General features: G+C 46.0%; 2 protein-coding genes across 2 annotated transcripts; one reads left to right on the top strand and one right to left on the bottom strand.

Annotated features, from left to right (window-relative positions):
* The first annotated feature begins 7,090 nt into the window (after positions 1 to 7,090).
* LOC123099848 (probable auxin efflux carrier component 3b) lies at positions 7,091 to 10,525 on the top strand. Its single transcript, XM_044521909.1, has 5 exons — positions 7,091 to 8,439; positions 8,574 to 8,838; positions 8,919 to 9,162; positions 9,249 to 9,325; positions 10,071 to 10,525. The coding sequence occupies exons 1-5, from the start codon at positions 7,302 to 7,304 to the stop codon at positions 10,138 to 10,140; spliced, it is 1,794 nt and encodes a 597-aa protein (XP_044377844.1). The 5' UTR covers positions 7,091 to 7,301; the 3' UTR covers positions 10,141 to 10,525.
* Positions 10,526 to 15,091: 4,566 nt separating this feature from the next.
* Positions 15,092 to 20,228, bottom strand: LOC123147770 (mitogen-activated protein kinase 17). Its single transcript, XM_044567083.1, has 11 exons — positions 19,791 to 20,228; positions 18,444 to 18,849; positions 18,215 to 18,345; positions 18,069 to 18,128; positions 17,471 to 17,620; positions 16,913 to 17,068; positions 16,666 to 16,803; positions 16,510 to 16,583; positions 16,246 to 16,347; positions 15,637 to 15,820; positions 15,092 to 15,463 (listed from the first exon to the last, which is right to left on the bottom strand). Exons 1-11 carry the CDS (start codon positions 20,136 to 20,138, stop codon positions 15,398 to 15,400), a joined length of 1,815 nt encoding a protein of 604 aa, XP_044423018.1. The 5' UTR covers positions 20,139 to 20,228; the 3' UTR covers positions 15,092 to 15,397.
* Between the last annotated feature and the right edge of the window lie 696 nt (positions 20,229 to 20,924).

The following is a 20,924-nucleotide window of genomic DNA, read 5'->3' as shown; positions in this document are numbered from 1 at the left end:
TATGTATTCAGAATTTTGTAATTTTTATGTAGATTAAAATAGTTTGAGAAATTTAAAAAGATTCACAAATTAGAGAAAAAGTTTACAAAATTGATTTTTTAAAATTTTAAGAAGTCCACATTTGAAAAAAAAGAACAAATAAAAAAAGGAAAAGGGGAAAAGAAAAAACATAAGAAAAACCTAGTTTAAAAAAACACGACAAAAACCGGCCTGAAGTTCATGAAGTTCGTGAAGTCATATTGGCCACATAAGAAGTGAAAAAAAAAAGCAAATGAGTGCAACAAATAACTTGTCCTAGTTTGTTAATAGAACTTGAAGCAAACCTTGATGTTTGCGGTTGAATCTCTTGCGAAGCGTTTTTTTAAGATGGAAAATAAAGAGAAAACGAAGCTGATGGTGTCAAATATGATTTGGTTATGCCACATGTACGGATGGTACGTACATAGGCCATATATCGGCGGACTCGGCTTGGGCAAAGTATTTTTAAAAGATCATTCTATCCCTTATTATGAAGGAGTATGGATAGATATCCTCCATTGATGTATTTAAGGATGTCGTACCAAAGCAGAAGTGTTTAAGAAAATGTAGTAGACGTCAAATAGTCTGCATACATCTTGTATACCAGCATCTTTTTTTTCCTTTTTTGACATGGTGGTATGTGTCTCATTCATTTTATAAAGATTAAAGTACAAGTCGCATAAAGACCGACATGACAAAACTGAAAAGACAAAAAAACGTCTCTGAGCTTGACACCAACGCCCGTCACCTGCCTCCGCCATCACCATAGCAGCCACCGAAAGAAAAAAAATAACGGATCACCTTCCCACCCGAGCTCGACGCAGCTCCATCGCTGATATGCAGCTTTGCGGACCTCTAAGGTGGCTCGCCAAAGAAAAAACCATTACCGTTGAACGAATCGGACCGGGGCAACACGCCGGACACACAATCGATCTTCAAATTTGGCACCACAGATGACTAAGACGTCGGAGGAGTAAACCATACATATCATCCATGAACCACGAGCACAACACACATACCACAATCTGCATCCGCTTCTCGACTACCTCCCAAGCTCTGCGCCGACGTTGGAGCAGACACCGTCGCAACGGCGGAGCCCGGGGATACATATCCACCACAAGGATGCGGCCGCCAGCGCGACATCCCGTTTGAACAGGCTGATTCCCAGATCCTTCACCAACAATAGAGAAGATCACCTCGCTAGAGAAGAATCTGGAGCTTCTTTATTCAGCATCGCCGTCGGCGCCGTCGAAACCAAGACGTCGAACGATCTGAAACCCTAGCTTCTTGTTATAATAATAATAATAATAATAATAATAATAATAATAATAATAATAATAATAATAATAATAATAATAATAATAATAATAATAATAAACACGTAAAAGTAGAAGCATGCGTCGCTTTCCGTGCCGCCGACGGGTCGCTCGTCTACGACTCCATGCTCGTCATGTCGGACACGGCGCCACAACCACTATCCACCGCAGTCACCATTGTCCTGCGCACACTGCATTTTTTCTTCCCCTCCCTCTGCTAGCTCTTAATCCTGTGTGCTAAGTGCAAGTGCTAGCTCTTAATCATACCTCATGCGTGCAACCAAACACTGTATTCATGTGCCACTTGGGCCAATGCAGGCAATCAAACAAAGTGCACTTGCGTATTACCTAATGCAGCGACCCTCGATGCAGACAACCAAACAACTGATGCATTTGGGGCTGTTTTTGCGTAACCAGACTGGATTGAGATGTGTATGTAATGCAACTACTGTTCACTACTTCAATCAAACACGCCCTATAGCTGCGTGCAGAGCCAGCCCTGTTGCGCTATTGCAGCTCTGCATCGACCAACATTGCCTCATCCTCCAGCTCTTCCATGTCTACATCCCTGATGCCCTGGTAGCCTAGAGACACCCAGTTTGGATTCGTGCGTCAGCTTGGACATGGACGCTGACAGTTTGGGTCACTACTACGTTTTCCAGGTTTTAAATATGGAGGACCTATCCAGCGTCAAGGCAGAGGAAGGCATCCCAGAGCTCCTGCAGGCTGGGCTGAACGTCTTTACGCATGCCGTCGCAAAGGAAAAAAGTCCAAAATAAATCTCGAACTCGTAGATGAAAGCTAAACCGAACCCTGAACTTTCAATCCCTGAAATCAACACACTGAATTCTTCGATCCCGATCTATTTTGAACCTTGAGAGCGTTTTCAAACAAGGATTGTTGACTTGACGGGTTGGATCCCGGGATTGTTGACTGTGCACACGACTGGGCCGGCCCAACAGGATAACTGGCAGAGAGTCGAACATGCGATGCTGAACTCACCGCGCAAGCCACCAGAATAAATGACTGCTATTGATATATTGAGAGGCCCGAGGTATTTAATCACACCGCAAAGTCCAGATTAGCAAGAAACATTTTTAAGGACAAATAAATATTGAAAACGTAAACAATTTGTGAAAACGAATAACTTTTGAAAGCAAAATCAATTTCAAAAAAGCGAACACTTTTTAAAACATAATGCTTCTTGAAAAGATGGGAACAAATTTTGAAACCTGAACAAAATTTAAAATGCAAACACTTTCTGAAAAAATGGCAGCAACTTTTGAAACTTGAACAAATGTCTGAGAAAAATGTTGAATACTCCCTCCATAAAGAAATATAGTGATCTAAGCACTTTTATTATTCTTTACAGAGGGAGTACTTCTTAAAAATGGAAACACTTTTTGAAACACAATCATGTTTTGAAAAACGTGGAAGTAATTTTAAAACCTGAAAAAAAGTCTGAACATTTGATTTTTTTTAAATGGGAGCAGCTTTTTAAACAATGTAAAAACTGTTTGTATAGTTTGATAAAATGTTTATTGTCATTTAAAAAATGTTAAACATTTGGCAAAATGTTACTGCATATTCAAAAAGTGTTGTAAACATGTATTTTAAAAAATGTACACAATGTATTTAAAAAATGTCAAAAGTGCGTCAAAAAATGTTTCATGTGCATGTTAATGTATACAATATATTTGAAAATGTCGCAAGCTTAACAATGGCAGATCATAACAATGTACGTAATGTATTTGAAAAACGAAATATAACGAAGGGTAAAAAGCCGAAGAAAACCAATGAATATAAAGTAAACGCGAAGGAAAAAAACAAAAGAAAATGAAAAAAAATGAAAACCCATAGCAGAGCGGGCGCGGAAGCTACTGCTCTAATGGGCGCCCAATCTAACTTGCCATGTCAGCGAATACCAGCGAAATACTCTCCGGGTTTAAAATAGACCGGGATCAAAGAGTTTGGTGTGCTGGTTTTAAGGATTGAAAGTTCGGGGTTTGATTTAGTTTTCATCTACGAGTTCAAGGTTTGTTTTAGACTTTTTCCGTCGCAAAGCCACAATGGTTAGCAGGTGAGGAGGGGCCCTAGGGACGCCTACTACCTCTCTGACGTTGAATGCATTCTTCACGCACCAATGCATGCGTCTCCTAGGTTGGCTAGAAGCACACTTTCTAATAATTAGGTATGCAAATATAATTGTTAGCCTGACCACCCTACTCCAGGATTGTTTTCTTGCCATGATCTTTTGTGTTGTTAGTATTCCACTGACAATTTGTAATATAACTATACACAAACGTGTCCTAATCATTTTACTCTTCTAGCAGATTAATTAACCATTCGTTTTTCTCTACTTTATTGACAGATCTCTTATCTTTTTTCTTCTTCTAAAATCTACTCCCTTTAGGATTTAGCAATTGCAATGCAAATGGTGTGAATTTATACACTCTTTTTATGTAAAAAGTTGTAGTTGTTTTTGCACATTTATTAAATGTGTTGCCTTCTAAAATCTATATAATCTTTGCTACTGACCAAGCTTTTAGCGAATTGTGAAAGATCACTATATTACTCAGTTCATTTAATCACAAAACAGTTGGCTATCTTGTGATTTAAAGGTTCGGTTCTAGATGCAGTGAATATTTGCAAGCACGGATATTTTTAGTGTAGACATGTGAGTGAGCAATTGTAGTGTCATTAGAAAAAGAAGAAAAATATATTTATAATTGTACATCAAGCTTGACACGTACCTATTTTGCCTTAACTATCAAGACAAAAGATTATTTGCATCAATTAATCAGTCTCTTCTGTGTTTCAGATTACCAAACACCGGTGGCTTAGTTTAAAGAGGATCGCGGAATCTTCATATTGGAGAACAACGGACTGTGCAGACATTGCAACACTGTCATGCTGGAGTTTGTAATCACACTTGATCCCCTAGCTTCTTAACCTATATTATACCACCTGTTGACTAACATTGTACTGTCACACTTGCTGACTGAATTTGCACTATCATACTAATTTACTGAAATTGCTTTTGTTATTTTTATGATATTGAGAGAGCCCCATGAATTCTTAGTGAGTGCAGGAAACTTATTTTGTGATGGTGATGAGGCCGAGAAAGATATACTCATATACACTTCTAAGACACCTGATTTTAATCTACTATTATAGAGTTAGTACCAAATGTTGCCAATATTGCCTTCGAATCTGCAAGGTTTCTAAACTGATAATGTTCTGTTTCACGCAATATCATTTATTATTCAGATAATCATATTTCAGTATGCAGTACTAATAATCAAGATGCCCTGACATAGATTCTGGTAGAGAAGTCTGGTATAAGAAAATCAAAACATTTTATACAAGGAAACTATTTTTAAATGATTCAAAGTATCAGGGTCATTTTTTCTGATCATTTTCCTAGAAAAACAATTGTCATAGTTTGCAATGCATTTTTTAGATGCTTCATGGGTCATGTCCATCGTCATGTTGCACATGTCGATGGGCTTCCTGATTTCTTCCATCTAATAGGCATTGTTGTAAAGAAATAAATACTCATAAAAATGTGTACGCTTACTGTTTTCTGTACTGACAACATAGAAGAAAATATGTTGTAAAACAGAAGCATGCAAGAGTATCGGTTACTCGTGTTTTTTTATGTGAAGAAGAAAACAGAAGTTTGTTAATAGTGATATATGCATAAAAAGAAAGCAACATGTCTCAAGTAAAGAGTTACGTAAAAAATTACCGACATATCTCAAACATTGAGACGACTTCTTCTTTTGCTGGGATAAAAGTGTTTATTCTAGGATTATGAATTACAGTCAAGAGGCAAGAAATCCTAATAACACAGTTAGGCTACACTTGGTACGGCTGTATCTCGCCAAACCTTTCGTGGAATAAACACCCGGTTCTCTCTCAGGGACTTGATCTTCAAAGCTAGATGACCATATGAAGAGTGAACAAGTGTATCATCTATAAAGATCGATAGGGCCACCGACGAATCTGACTGCACGACAAGTGGAAGGCCAGTGTGTTGCATGGCCAAAGCCATGCCCTGCATCAACGGATGTATCTCTGCTTCCTGCTTCCGGTGCATCAATGCATGTATCTCGAGAGACAACTTCTTATGTGTACACATTTGTATCGGCGGCGCAGCAAAGCGCGCGTATGCTTCTAGTACGTATACATTCCCATTAAACAACATGCCGAGGATATAGCCGCGAAAACGCAAAGGTCAACTAGCTTATTCTGTTAGTTTTTTTTTTCAGCAAAGCGTTTCCTGCTACTCCTTCGACGTAGTACAGCTCCCTGTGACGACTACAGACGCTGCATGCGTTATGCTCTAGGCGGCCGTGTACGTACATACTGTACATGTCATCGGCAGCATCACGCGTGCACGGTGCACTGCCGCCCCGATTTTGCACGTGTTTGGTGTGGCTTGTGTGACTTTGGAATAAAATTTCTGTATTATTCGCAAACAAAAAGAAGAAGAAACGAGAGAAAGAAACACAAGGATGTCGATTGGAACATATATCTGCGGCGACCGATCGATCCATCGGCGCGTGGATTCGATCTCATCCGCACTGGCCGTGTGTGGTGCTACGTCCTGACCATTTTCGTTGGTTTGCCAGCATTTCCCGGAGCTGCCAGGCGGTGGTGCCGCTGCACGTACAGATATGCATGCATGGCTCACGGCAATGCAACATGTTATCAAAAGTCCTCGGAGAACACGTACTCATAAAATGGATATACTATTTTTCTTATTATTACTCCAAATACCAACAGATTCCAAGAAAAAAATGCATGTCTTGCATGTTTTTGTTAACTTCTACCGAGGCATAACATGATATTTTTGGGCCTGGAACGAAAAACCTTTAAAAAGAATGGATGCTCCTATAAAATGAAAAAGAAAATAGCACTGACCATTTTTGTACAGATGGTAGGACTTGGTATGTCCTTTACAAATATTAGCAAGCATATCAAACCTAGGATTTTACGTTCGAAATCCTTGGCAAATGAAAAGGTTATGCTTTTCACCTAGGCACACTTACGAATTTGGTCCTGACTAGTACAGTCTAACATACTCTCTTTTTTTGCATGGTACAGTCTAACATACTTGGTGACAAGATCTCACTATTGTCTAGAAATGTTCCTTCAAGATATGTAGACGCACGCAACTTTATGGTGCATTTCGTCTATTTTGTAGACGCATGACAAGATCTCACTATTGTCTAGAAATGTTCCTTCAAGATATGTAGACGCACGCAACTTTATGGTGCATTTCGTCTATTTTGTAGACGCATGCATCTAATGCCCTAGATATGTTGAGTATCCACATCTCAGAAATCATATAATGTATACGTAGAAACATTTTTTGACAAAAAAAATATCAATATCACAAAGATATGTATACGTAGAAACATACTAACTTTCCTTGTAATCTGGAATGAAGGGAGCACATGCATACATTAACACGTAAATGATCCCACAGCAAAACCCAGAAAATATCTAGCCGCGAGAAGGCAGAGGTCAAAGTGACGTTCCTTATCAGCATTCCAGTTACTCGTTGGACAGCGCATTGCGACGAAAATGCAGCAAGAAACACGTTGTAAGTTGAAAGATTTCATCGTGAGATGAAAAGAGAAAGAAACACGATGCAAAAATCCACTGTGGATTTGATGTGATTTACTGCTTACCGTTCGGAATGCCTGGCGGGCCTCGGTCGAGATGCAGACCCGGCCCACGGTATAAATAATCCCCACCCGCGCGTGCCGCAAAAGCCAGGAGCACGGACACACCGCACTGCCCCGCGATCCACTCGCCCTCCATCGATTTGCATGCAACCGACTCCGGATCGATCCCTCCACTGATCGCCCAGTCAAAGATCGCTCGGCCGGCGGCGCGGTGATCGTCGTCGTCCTCGGAGAAGGAGGTCCTGTACGTGGCCGGCTGGGCGGCGCCATGATCTCGTGGCATGATCTGTACACGGTGCTGACGGCGATGGTGCCGCTGTACGTGGCGATGATCCTGGCGTACGGCTCCGTGCGGTGGTGGGGGGTGATCACGGCGGACCAGTGCGCCGGGATCAACCGCTTCGTCGCCGTCTTCGCCGTCCCGCTGCTCTCCTTCAAGGTCATCTCCGGCAGCAACCTGTACGCCATGGACCTGCGCTTCGCCGCCGCCGACACGCTGCAGAAGCTCCTCGTCCTCGCCTCGCTCGCCGTCTGGTCCCGCCTCCCCGTCCCCTTCGCCGGCCTCGACTGGTCCATCACGCTCTTCTCCTCCGCGACCATGCCCAACACGCTCATCATGGGCATCCCGCTCCTCGTCGCCATGTACGGCCGCCACGCCGGCGACCTCATGGTGCAGATCGTCGTGCTCCAGTGCATCATCTGGTGCACGCTGCTGCTCTTCCTCTTCGAGTTCCGCGCCGCGCGCCTGCTCATCTCGGGCAGGTTCCCGGCCGCCGCCGTCGCGGACGTGCGCGTCGACCCCGACGTCGTGTCGCTCGACGGCAGCCACGCCGAGGCGCAGGCCGAGGTCGCGCCCGACGGGAGCATGCGCGTCGTCGTGCGCCGGTCCGCGGCGTCGGTCTCCCGTCGCTCCCTCCACAACGGCGCCGCGGCGGGGATGTCGCCGCCGCGCGGGTCGAACCTGACCGGCATGGAGATCTACTCGGTGAGCTCGTCGAGGAACCACACGCCCAGGGGCTCCTCCAGCTTCACCCACGGCGACTTCTCAGCGACCACGGGAGGCGGGGGCGGCGCCGCGCCCGCTCTGCCGCCGCCGCCGCCGCCGCACGGCGCGGTGCGCGCGTCCAGCTTCGGCGCGGCCGACCTGTTCTCGCTGCACTCGTCGCGGCAGCACACGCCGAGGCCGTCCGCCAGCTACGACGAGCACGCGCCGCGGGGCAGATCGGCGGCGGCCGTGGCGCCGGTGGACGACCCCAAGGACAACGTGCACATGTTCGACTGGAGCTCCGGCGCGTCCGGCGCGTCCGAGGTGAGCGGCCTGCCGGTCTTCCGCAGCAGCACCAAGGAAAGCGGCCGCCGGCGTGCCCCCTCCGACACGACGTCCATCAACTCCGACTCCTCCAGATGTACGCCCATCAGTCTCTCTCCACATCCCCAAACTGACTCCGCCTTATCAGTGATCCGATCATCTCGCAAACGCACACGTACTCGAACGTGAACGAAAACCTCTGTTATGCTAAAAAAAAAAACTTTGTTGCAGCGAACCGGCCGGGGGCGACCGGCGGCGAGCGCGTCAAGTCCGAGGCGGCCACGCAGGAGTCGCTGGAGAGGCTGGAGGCCGGCACGGAGGCGGCGGAGAAGGAGCAGGAGCAGGATGAGACGAAGAAGGACGGCGGCGAGGTGGGAAAGCCGCCGGCGAGCGTGATGCTGCGGCTGATCCTGACCATGGTGTGGCGCCGGCTGATCCGGAACCCCAACACGTACGCCAGCGTCGTCGGCCTCGTCTGGTCACTCATCGAGTTCCGGTACGTGATCCACCTTCTTCTTCTTCGATCGATCAGTGATGATCAGTCATGACGACGGCCGTGCCGACCCGTCGCCGCAGGTACCACGTCACCATGCCGGCGATCGTGGCCAAGTCCATCTCCATCCTCTCCGACGCGGGGCTGGGGATGGCCATGTTCAGCCTGGGGCTGTTCATGGCCCTGCAGCCCAAGCTCATCGCCTGCGGCAAATCGGCCGCGGCGTCCACCATGGCCGTCCGCTTCCTGCTCGGCCCGGCGGTCATGGCCGTCTCCTCCGCCGCCGTCGGCCTCCGAGGCACGCTGCTGCGCATCGCCGTTGTCCAGGTACGAATACATGATGCGATGACAATTCATGATGATGACAATTCCAACAAAGTACGTACGTGACATGTTGCCGTGTACGTACGTAGGCCGCTCTGCCGCAAGGGATCGTGCCGTTCGTCTTCGCCAAAGAGTACAACCTCCACGCCGCCATTCTGTGCACCGGGTAAGCCAAGAACAATTAATATCGAATATCCCCTCCAATTGGAAGTACTAAGACGACGCGTTTGGTTCGGCTCTTATTAATTTTAGGGTCTGTTTAGAGCACATCTAGATATGCCCTAATTATTGCATATTTAATTGACTCAATCTAACTACATAAAAAGGACAAAAGAAAATGCGCTCTCTGTTTGGTTGGTGTAGCGAGTCCTGTTTCTGTAAATCCCCTCCGCATCGGGCGTTTTAGATTTTCCGATGATACGGAAATCATCGTGTGCGAAACAAACGGGAGCAATGGTTTTGAAAAACGTTGTAATCAGAAGCCACCGTTTGTTTGCCGAACTAAATGTGCCGTATGTCTTATCATAACTTTGTAATAAAAACAGTTTTGCTAAGTCTTGGTCAATGTTATATTCCTTTTGATCTTACATAGAGATTCGAACAAAAATTCCTTTTAATTTATTCTTTTTCTTCTTCTTATTATATATATATCACTTGACTGAGACTAAGTCTCAGTCAACTGACACCCTAATAAAAGTAAGAGGGTCAAAATCTAAAGAGGGAAATGGGATCAGGCTCGACGCGATGTCGATGTCGAGAAACATACCATTGGCGAAAATTCTAATTCGAGACCAATTATGGGACGAAAACCACACTTCAAGTATATCTGAAATGGGGAATGATATACATCGGTCAAGTGTTTAGTTACGAGCAAAATGTTTACTTACCTATTTCTTTTTGCCTTGCTGCAGGGTCATATTTGGCATGCTAATAGCTGTTCCGATCGTCCTCCTCTACTACATCATCCTTGGGCTGCTATGACAGATGACTCACCATGAACGAAATGTTCTCACATGTCGGAGATCAAACTGATGTAGGGGTTCCGACGCAAGATTGCTTCGCGGTAGCTTGATTTCTTCTGTTATAGCCGGCAATGCACCGCTGAGTTTGAACTCCCCCCCTTTCACAAATCATAAGGATGTGCGGCGCATGGAACTGTTTGGCTGAGATTAATTGGAGTCGAAGAAAATATTTCGGGCACAGAAGTTTTAGCAAACTTTGGTTATTTCCTACTGTAACATGAAATAAAACCCAATGGCTAGTATAGTTGGTTAATTAGGGACTAGCTGTACAAAGGTGTTGTGTTTTCCATAAATATTTGGCAATTAAGACAAAGATGAGGAAAAGTCATGATTGTTTTTCGGTATCATGGTGAAATCAGAGGAGCTGGTTCCTCCTCCCTGTCCTGATGGGGACGGTTGTGTGAAGTTTTTTTTTATCCCGGCACATGAGAATGGGGACGGGGATGTGTTAACCACAATATCCAGATGGGTATTCCCCATTACCACCTTGAGTCACGACATGTAAACACAAGTGCATGTTGTTATGTTGATAGATAGGGTGCGGAGATACCAAAATTGCAAGTTGTGCAAAAAAAAAACTATTCTCTGCAACGCAAACAAAAATTGTTTTTTTTTTGTAAACGCGCATGTATATTACATGTGTGCAAAATTTCACAACATTTTATTTTCACATGTGACGTACACAAAGAGAAGACAAATATGTATTTTTGAATGGGCCTCTTTTTTTTGGCTTTTTGGGGCTGCAACTTTTTTTTGTACAGCTTACAAATTACTCTTTTTCAAAACAAAACTTTATGGATCCATAACATAGACATATAAGTTTCCACAGAATTGTTTTCAAAAAAAAAACTTCTATGTTTTTTTAGTTTTTAATAAAAGGCACCATGGTGCCCGTGCACCACTACTTTGCTCTCGTGGAGATACATCCTAGAAACTATTCTACCATCCCCTGCAGTCTCACGTGACTTGATTGATTTCTTTTGATCCCTAGTTTGCCCCATCAGCAAGTCGATCGTTTTTCCATAAAAGGAAGGTGTGTGCATTGTAAGGTGGACTGTATACATCATCGGATAAGTGAATGAAGTAACATAGATAAGCTATGCTCCGCCTCACCTGTCATCTCTCAATTTTCATGTCGGCTATGAATGGATACTTCATCTCCCTCCCACCCCGCATCGCCGACCCACCAACCACCACACTCTAATTGGATTATACTGTAGACGGATCTGGTCGGTCTATAGTTTGTTAGGGCATGTACAACGGAGGCAGCACCTTGGTGCTGCCCCAGCCCCTCCAGCTAGGTAGAGAAAAAATGAGGCACCCATTAAATTATTTTCACCCAACGCCTATGGTTGAAGCGACCAGTACTATGGGCCCCAACATCGTCATCTTCCTGCTTTCAACCAGGCACGCAGCGCCATCTCTCCATATGCTTTTCTTCTCTCTCTTCTCTTTTTCTTCTCTTTCTCGTCGGGCAGCGATCTCTTCTGCAAGCTACTCTGACAGACTGCGAGGCTACTAAACTTGCTCCACGCTGGCATCCGAGTCTAGTTGGCTACGGGGCATCTGTTCTGAAGCATACCGTTGGCCATGCCCTTATTCCCACTCTTTTCTCAACCCGCACCATGGACTCTAAGAGCCCCCCACCCAACTATTCTCGGAGGCGGATGAAAAATCCAACAGATACATAGTTAGATAGAGCGTGAAGGAGCTCGGACGAGTGAGTAGAGATGCACTAGATTGATGAGAGCGATGAAGTGGAAAAGGCGGGGAAGGTAGCCGACACATATATCTTATATCTTCGGTTGAGGGCAACAGGAATGTCGATGAGGCCACCACATCAGCCAGCGACGAGTTCGGATAACGACATTGCCACCTTGAGCTGGAAAGGAGGACATTTGCCCCCCTCCCTCCCTACGACTTTTTTCACCCGTAAATTTCCAACCTTACTACTAATGTTTGTTAGTCATAAATAGAATTATCCTGGCCAAGCTTGACCGACCGTTCATTGAGGACGAGATTTGGACGGCTGTGAAATTGCAGCCTCTCGGTAAGGCGCGCAGAGTTCCTCCGAGCGTGCTGGAACACCATCAAGGATGACATCTGCGCGACATTTGACAAGATCTACTCAATGAATGGGTGTGGATTTCATAAGCTCAACCAAGCGCTCATCATACTTCTCCCTAAGAAGGCCGATGCTTCAACCTTGTTCGACTACCGCCCTATCAGTTTGATCCACCTCATTGCAAAGCTCTTTGCCAAGGTCCTGCCGCTGCGCCTCGCCCCGAGGCGAGGATGGCAAGTATCGTCTCCACCAATCAAAGTGCCTACATTGCCGGGCGGCATCCACGAGAATTTCATGCTAGTCCAGCAAACAGCTAGATTATTGCACAATCTCAAGGCCCCCCGAGTTCTTCTCAAGTTTGACATCGCCCGCGTCTTCGACACCGTCTCTTGGCCATTCCTTCTTGAGACGCTGACGCACCTGGGTTTTGGGCGCCGGTGGTGCGCATGGATTTGCATGCTCTCTCGACCGCGTATACGCGTGTTCTTATCAACGGCACCCCCCCACCCCCGCATTCACCATGAGCAAGGCCTACGGCAAGGTGACCCCATGCCGCCCATGCTTTTTGCTATCGTCATCGACACGCTCAACACATTGCTCCAACACGCTGTCCAGAACGGCGTCCTTCACCGGCTAACCGCTAGGCACGCTGCCTCGAGCGTCTCCCTCTTCGCCGACGACGTCGTCGTGTTCTGCCACCCCGACCCTACCAAGTTGAACACTATTCACGAGCTCCTTGACACTTTTGGCAAGGCCTCGGGCCTTAGAACCAATTTTGCAAAGTGCTCGGCGACGCCGATCCGATGCTCCGACCTCACGGCCAGCATCGCCACTGCGCTCTCCTGCCCAGTCACGCATTTCTCCATCAAGTATCTTGGGCTGCCACCCTACGCGGAAAGCTTCAATCACTGATCTTATGCCCCTTGTCGACAAGCTCCTACTCAAGCTCGCTACCCTGCTGAACTGTGGTGAGCGCTTGGCCCTTGTGCGCCATGTGCTTACCGCCATGCCTACTCACATTCTCATGGCGATGGCCATCTCGGCTCCAATCCTGAAACGGGTTATGCATATCATCCGAGACTTCCTTTGGCGGGGCTGCAAGGACGCGTGCGCTGGCTGTTGTCTTGTTGGTTGGGTCAAAGTGTGTCGCCCTCTCGAGTACGGTGGCCTGGGCGTGCGTGACTTGCACCGAGATGGCATCGCGCTGCGCACCAGATGGTTGTGCCTGCAGGCAACTGATCCTAACCGGCCTTGGCGCCATCTTCCCCTGCCGCATAACCCAGAGGTCCAGCAACTGTTCCGCGCCTCCACGTTCTGGACGCTTGGCGACGGCTGGGCATGCAGGTTCTGGATCGATCACTGGTTGGATGGGCACTCTATCTCCGAGACCGCTCCGTCGATTGCCGCCACGGTCAAGCGGGGAAGCCGACGTACGCGCTTGGTCTACGATGGCCTCTCCGAGCGAAACTGGATATCTGATATCTCTGGCGCCTTAACCCCGATCACAACGATCGAATACGTCGACCTCTGGCGCCGCATCCAGCAGGTCTCTCTCTCACCCACTCCGGACACCCTAACCCGGCGTTGGTCTTCGAAGGGCACCTACACTGCTAGCTCCTGCTACTCAGCCCTATCCGTTGGCTCCACCACAGCACCATTCTGGCAGCTTATCTGGCGAAGTTGGGCGCCACTCAATGCCAAGTTCTTCTTATGGCTTGCTTCGCAGAATCGCTGCTGGACCGTTGATCGGTTGGCTCGCCGAGGATTGCAGCACCCGCCTATCTGCAGAATACGCTCCCAAGAGGACGAAACTCTTCACCACATCCTGGCTGGTTGCATCTTCTCTCACATCACCTGGCACGAGGTCCTCTCTTGGTGCCGACTGCCGGTCTTGCCACCAGATGGCACGATGGAGTTCTTCGACTGGTGGTCGGACAACACCCTCGCAGCCCCATCCCACTTTCGCAAGGGTTTTGCCTCGCTCACCATCATCACCGCTTGGGCCATCTGGAAACACAGGAACACCATTATCTTCGACGACGCCCAACCCTCGACTGGTGAACTACTAGACGCGATCAAGGCTGAGGCCAAGCGCTGGGCTCGGGCTGGAGTCAAGGGACTGGATAGGATCGTTCCTGTAGCCTGACTCTTGTAACCTGGGGCTGAGCAACCCCCTTTCTCCGGCTCATGGGCTTCCCTATTGTCGCCTCTCCGTGCACGACATGATGAAACCCTAACTCTATATTCTACCCTTTCTATCAATGGAATGATACACCTCCGAGCATATTCGGAAAAAAAAATTGAATTAGCCAACATTATCGAGAACCAGAAAAAAGAGAAGTTGTGGTGTTAAGAACCCAAATATTTCTCCCGAGGAACCACCGTCATCACTTCAAATTTACAGGGAATTTGGGGGTAAGGGGCAAAGATAAGAGTAGTTGGTAGGAAGCGCAGTTGAGAGATGAATTTCTTCTTCTTCTTTTCTTCTAAAGTTTCCGATCCAAAGATGCTGGAGAATGCGGAAGCGACGCATGGCTCAACCTGCTTTGAAATGTGTGCTGAATCTATTCTAACCAAAAGTCAGTCGATCAATCCTCACAGTGAACACTAAATATCATGTAGTATCAACATTGTCCAAGTCCAATGAAGAGACCATTTCCTCCCTAATCTTGTACCGATGTCTAACGACTACCCCAAAGCCTCATGAAACACGTAATAATGGAAAATATGGCAACCATTTGCATATATAGCGAGCACAAAGAGCATCCCTAGACAAACATTTGCATAAATTTACAGAGGCGAAGAGCATATCTCTGATTGCAGAAGGTTTACAGAAAACATCATGTGAACAGAAATATAGGGGCGCGGTACTTCATATTGACAAAATTGTACAGGATCATGGCAGCTCCTCCGAGGAAAGGACGAGGAACTAGCTTGTCGGTTAGACATGGTTCTTCTTTGACAAAGTATAGAAAACGAGTAGAAAATTTTACATTACAGCACAACAAGGTTACCATAACAGATGATTTTGTGGTCTTATTTGTTGTATAGAATTCTTGGCTTCGGTTAAAGATCATTCTGATCTTGAGCGCCTATAGACATGCTGTTGTACATAGTATATACTACCGATCGCTTCTGTAACCTTCGAAAATCAGGTTTTCAGTTGAGCGACCTTCTGAGAGACGCCGTCAGCTGCATCCACGCTCTCGTATTCATCCTGGAAAATGTTGAATGGACATTGCAGCATTAACTAAGAAATTGCTCAAATTAGGTAGAGATGTCTTAGAGATATAAACAATTAAACACTCCAAAGGAAAAAAAAGAGCAATTTTCATAAGAAAAGAGGGGCAAATATATTTACTGTAGTAACAAAGGATGAGCTGAACTCACATCTTTATTTTTTACTTCACCTATACACTTGGAAGCACTCATGGTTTCACTCTTCAGTAAGCTCCGAGCGCTCATGAGGGGTTTGCTTATTCCATCTGTCACTGATGCATGTACTGGCTTCTCACCTGCATTCAGCTTTACTTGGTACTCACTATCTCCGTGCTTATTACCAATTGCTCTTTCCCTGAGACAAGATGCGAGAATTGTTAGATACAAAAACTTAAAAGGTTGTCTATTTGTAGGATGACTCATTATATATATATATATATATATATATATATATATATATATATATATATATATAAACATCTGATCATGTGAAACATTATTCTCTATCAAATTTAACATTTAAAAATATTTGATTTAAAATCTCTGGCAACTTGCAAAAAGCAAAACAAATATGGTACTTATGATGAAGTCTTTATTTGTTTAATACTCTTGCCAAGTCCAAACAGATCATCTTTAGGAAAATTGTACAAGGTTGTCAAAGGAAAGAAATTTTGGTTAGAAAACAAATAATTTCGTCCATAAGTCTCCACATGCCCATTCTACATAAAGATATGTATTGCCTTAGAAGTATAGATTTAAGTCTTGGTCACAGCATATTACCTTGGTAAGGAGGCATTTTGTCGCAACTGTGGACTGGCTTTTTCACCCTTTGCACCACCTTTTTCCAAATGAGCGAATTGCTGCTTAAAGCGATCAACCCCACTGTCAACATACATGCACAAACATCAGAGTTTGCAATATACCATCAACCAATCATACATATAACTAGCATAATTCAGTGTATGCAGAAGAGAGTAAAGCATAGTCATCATAAAATTCTCAACACAAGTAAATCTTGTGTCTAAGGAAAAATAATGGTCCCACCTAGGGTACATGAAGCTCATCTGGTCTCCTCCACGTAGGTATTCTTGCAACATCTGAGGATGGTACTCTAAAATCTGAAAGAAGTAGAAGTTGTTAGCTAACTACAGAGTCGAGCAGCAGCTCTACTGTATCTCCACAAAATAGCTGAGCAAATACCTCTCTGTAAATTAATTCTCGGACATCATCTTTGCCCAACTTTCTCTTCTCGAACTCAAACTCAAGTTTTGAGATGGGCTGTGCTATGGGTTCACGTTCTGAATTTGCTAATCCGGTAAAGTATGGGTCTGTCAGGGCCTTGAAGAACATTTTCACATCTCAGCATTGAGGACAGTGATTTACCCAACATTTTCAATGATGCAATATATCTTTATAGTAAATAGAAGTTGGTATCAGCCATTCGTACCTCGTCAGCAGTTGGCCTATCCTTAGGATCAAAAGCAAGAAGACGCTCAAGCAAATGGAGAGCCATAGGATCGATGCCTGGAAATTTTTTGGTAAGGGGAACTTTAGGCTTCTTCCTCATATTGCTCAAGTATCGCCGAGCTTTCTCATTCCGTATCTGCAACCATTCGGTAAAAGGGTGTGAAAGACACATGGTTTAAACATCATCCCACAATTTACATTTCATTCTATATGAAAAATATATAACATGGCAAGAGATTGTGCCGATATTGATGCCAATTCGTGCCGACATCCGTAGTCCATGTAGCTCAGTAACCAAGCACGCAACCATATTAAGGAAAATCAGAGTTCGTAAATATTGGGCGTGGATGCAAAAAAGATACTGAGAGAAATGGAATAAGCCAATAATAAATTCAGAACCATGTACACAAGTTATCAATGCAAGGTTCAATGTTGCAGGAAATTCGCATATTATGAAAATATGAAAAAAGGAAGTGGCAAAATATATAACTCCAACTGCTGTTCTAACTTGCTGGTGACTAGTGTGGAGTAAGCATACCTTAGCGAGAGATTCTGCTGAAGGAGTGCCAAGTACATCAGTCATGAGATCCAATTGATGGACAACATTCTTCCCTGGAAAGAGTGGCTTCCCTGTGAGCATTTCTGCAAAGATACACCCTACGCTCCAAATATCAATTGCAGGAGTGTACTGCAAAATTCAAAGTTCAGCTGCTTTTAGCATTTGCTAAACATGCACAGACATTAATTAAGAACCAAGTACATCATCAAGTTCGAATTAGCGCCCAGGCCACGTCGCTACATTCAGCTACAACTATATGAAAGAAGAGGGCAAAACAACATAAGTAACAATTTTTTGGCACTTTTACTGGGAGAGAACTTAGTGCAACATATGAAATACAGATCATGACAGGTTGAACCAACATTTGAGAACTGTAGTAGCAACTCTCTCTAAAAGGGAAGGGAATTTTAGTTGCAAACATGGAAAATAATCAACAAATAGTATTGCTATGTTGCATCGAAACATATCATATTAAAACAACAATTTTGGAAGAAAATCTGTAGTATGGTCATTGTGCTTTTTTTAATAGCCTGGATACTGTTGTTGGTAATATGAAGTTAAGATGAAAATTACATACCTTTGAGAAAAAAGAGCCACACAATTCTGGAGCACGATACCATCTAGTTGCAACATAGTCCTAGACAAGGCATGCAAAATCATCAGAAACCAAGATTTGGCCGCTCAGGATAAACACTATCTGCTCAATATTACTAAAATGGCTACCGTCCAGAATATGGCTGATGGAGCCCCGTCATTAAATGATACACGGGCAAGCCCAAAATCACAAATCTTGAGCTTGCAGTCAGCATTCGCTAGAATATTCTTGGGCTTAAGATCCCGATGGAAAACACTCGCTGCAAAGCCATCATGTAAACAAACAATCAATACAACAACATGAGATGAAAAAAGGTCGAACGAACCATTATCGATTTCCTTTGTGGAGTCTAGTCACCTGCATGGATGTACTTCATTCCCCGGAGCAGCTGATACAAGAAGAACTGGTGATGCTCTGGTGTGAGATCATCGTTCGCTTTTATTACCTGATGGAGATCGGACTCCATCAGCTCAAAGACCACATATATGTCCCTGAATTCCCTCCTTGAAGGGGGGAGCATAATGTGCTTGATCTGAACTATGTCCGGGTGGCGCAGCAACCGGAGCAACTTGATCTCCCTAAGGATGCGGGTGGCGTCGGAGACATGATCAAAGACGTCATTGATCTTCTTGATGGCCACGCGCTCGCCGGTCTGGGTGTCGATAGCAGCAGCCACAACTCCATAACTCCCTTTGCCAATGACCTCGCTGACCTGATACCGGTTTAGTTCACCATACTCCGTGAAGAACTCGGATTCCAAGGTCTGAAAAGGAAGGAGCAAGCTCACATTCATACCATTAGTTCAGAGCGCTAGATGGTGCTAACATACTGATTTATTAGTGGTGGTAAAAACGCGCCGAGGAAAAGAAAGATACAACATCTCAATTGAAGATACCGACGGCCTCACAAAGATACGAAACAATATTGATGGCCTTACACGGCTGTGTCCTGTGTGCATCCTTGTGATGCAGAGGCCGGGGTAATCCCCTTTCCGTAAAAAACACTGATGGCCTTACAAAGAATGATAGTGGTGGGCGAAAAGGATCGGAAGACATGCACACAACTGGAAAGTCACTCGAGACAGCTTCTTGCTTGTGCTGGGTTTGGACTTTGGACTGAATGAATCAGGAAGTGGTTGAACATTTGGTACTTTAAACAGTGTATTTTTCTGAATATATCTACCTGCTGCTACCAAAAGTGGCAAACGCGGAATCGTCCACAAAGGACCAATAATTGAAAAGCAAAAGCGTAACCTCTTCCACCATGCATCATGTTTGCCTCTGATGAGACATGAACAGCGAAAACAGGGCTCCCGTGACGCTGTTTGCCCTGCTTTATTAGGCTGTCACGGACGGCATTCATGTGTGGCGCAAGCTAATACTATTACGAGTTTATTATGACATTAGTTAACAACTATCTTGGCATGTGGATGCCGCATTGACCCTGAAAAATCGGAGATTCCAGGCAAACAGATCCGCAAGAACTGACGAGGGAGCAAGAACAGAGCAATCCCAAGGGTGGATTGGATCTTCCCCGATCCATGAAGCGAGCAGAGCAATCCCGGCAGCACGGCGACATATTTCAGCCGAGAGAGATCGATGGCAACCGACATTGAGCGGGGACGGCGGAAGGAGGTAGCGGGGGAAGGGGACTAATAATTAAGGAGAAGAGGGGGGCACGGCGGCGAGGCAAGCAAGGACGCACCTTCTTGCCGGGATCCATGCGTGGCGGCGGGTTGGTGCGCGCGGGCGCGCGGGGTAGGGCGACGCGCAGGCTCCCGGCCTCCCCCTCCCGCTCGAGCACAATGTATCCCTCGGGGCCGGGCTCGGGGCCGTCGGCGACCTCCTGCTCCTGCTCCTCCTGCTCCCAGTCGGCCTCGTCGTCCTGCGGCTGCGGGAGCGAGCGGGCGCGGGGGTCGCTGGTGGCGGTGGTCGCGGAGGATGTATTGGTGCGCGCGGTCAGGTGGGAGGAGGACGAGGATGAGGCGGAGGCGACGCGGCGGGAGCGGTGGTGGCGCAGCCAGCGGATGAGGGAGCGGGCGCGGCCGCCCATACACCGCTGCCTATTCCGCGGGTGGGCCGGCGCATTGGGCGGCGGGCGCGGCGGAGGTGGGCGTGCGTGGGCGGGCTGCCCGGTCGCCGCGGGCGCGGCGGTGGCGGGGAGGGAGGGCAGGGGGCAGCGGGCGCGGCGCGCGGGGAAGGGGCGTGCGTGCGGGGAGGTGGCGGTTGGGCAGTGGGTTGATGGGTGGAACGTGGGGGGTACGCGGAGGAGACGGCGTTTGAATCCTGGTATGCTGGATGACTCTGGGTGGCCAACACGTCCCAAACTGCTTTCTTTCGTTTACGGAAATGTTATCGCCCACACGTGTGGGCGTTTGCACATCGCCCACACGCCTCCATCACCACTCATTTTGCCACGTATGAATAGATGACATCAGCAGATTTTTTTTTAGTTTTCGGCTTAAAAATGTTGTATCTCATAAATAAAAAAGCGAACTAAAAATCCGTTTTCATCATTAAATCCGTCTCGACGCGATCTTCAAAACTAGGCCCCATGTTGATATGTTTCCACGATTTTTTTTGCCAGAAGTTGCCACGATGTTTACACTGTAGTTACCATAGGGCTTAAACTAAAGTTGCCATGTGGCAATTTTAGTTTGTAGATCATGGCAATTTTAGTATTTTGATGATGGCAACTCCAGTACTTTGACCATGAAAATTATTTTTTGTATGAACCATGGCAATTTTACGTGCATGTATCATGGCAATTTTAGTTTATGGTTCATGGCAAGTCTAGTTTCTTAATTCCCCGTTTTATAAATGTCAAAATTTACTTTTA

Source organism: Triticum aestivum, chromosome 1B, assembly GCF_018294505.1.
Source record: "Triticum aestivum cultivar Chinese Spring chromosome 1B, IWGSC CS RefSeq v2.1, whole genome shotgun sequence".
In the NCBI taxonomy this organism is placed as follows: Eukaryota; Viridiplantae; Streptophyta; class Magnoliopsida; order Poales; family Poaceae; genus Triticum; species Triticum aestivum.
This window is presented reverse-complemented; position numbering and strand designations above follow the sequence as displayed.

Excerpts from the sequence above, each read along its gene's own strand:
- LOC123099848 (XM_044521909.1), top strand. The coding sequence starts at position 7,302 with ATGATCTCGTGGCATGATCTGTACACGGTGCTGACGGCGATGGTGCCG. Across the intron at positions 8,839-8,918 it reads TGGTCACTCATCGAGTTCCG|GTACCACGTCACCATGCCGG; the intron begins GTACGTGATCCA and ends CCGTCGCCGCAG. Across the intron at positions 9,326-10,070 it reads GCCGCCATTCTGTGCACCGG|GGTCATATTTGGCATGCTAA; the intron begins GTAAGCCAAGAA and ends GCCTTGCTGCAG.
- LOC123147770 (XM_044567083.1), bottom strand. The coding sequence starts at position 20,138 with ATGGGCGGCCGCGCCCGCTCCCTCATCCGCTGGCTGCGCCACCACCGC. Across the intron at positions 18,346-18,443 it reads AATGAAGTACATCCATGCAG|CGAGTGTTTTCCATCGGGAT; the intron begins GTGACTAGACTC and ends ATGGCTTTGCAG. Across the intron at positions 15,821-16,245 it reads CAAAATGCCTCCTTACCAAG|GGAAAGAGCAATTGGTAATA; the intron begins GTAATATGCTGT and ends ATCTTGTCTCAG.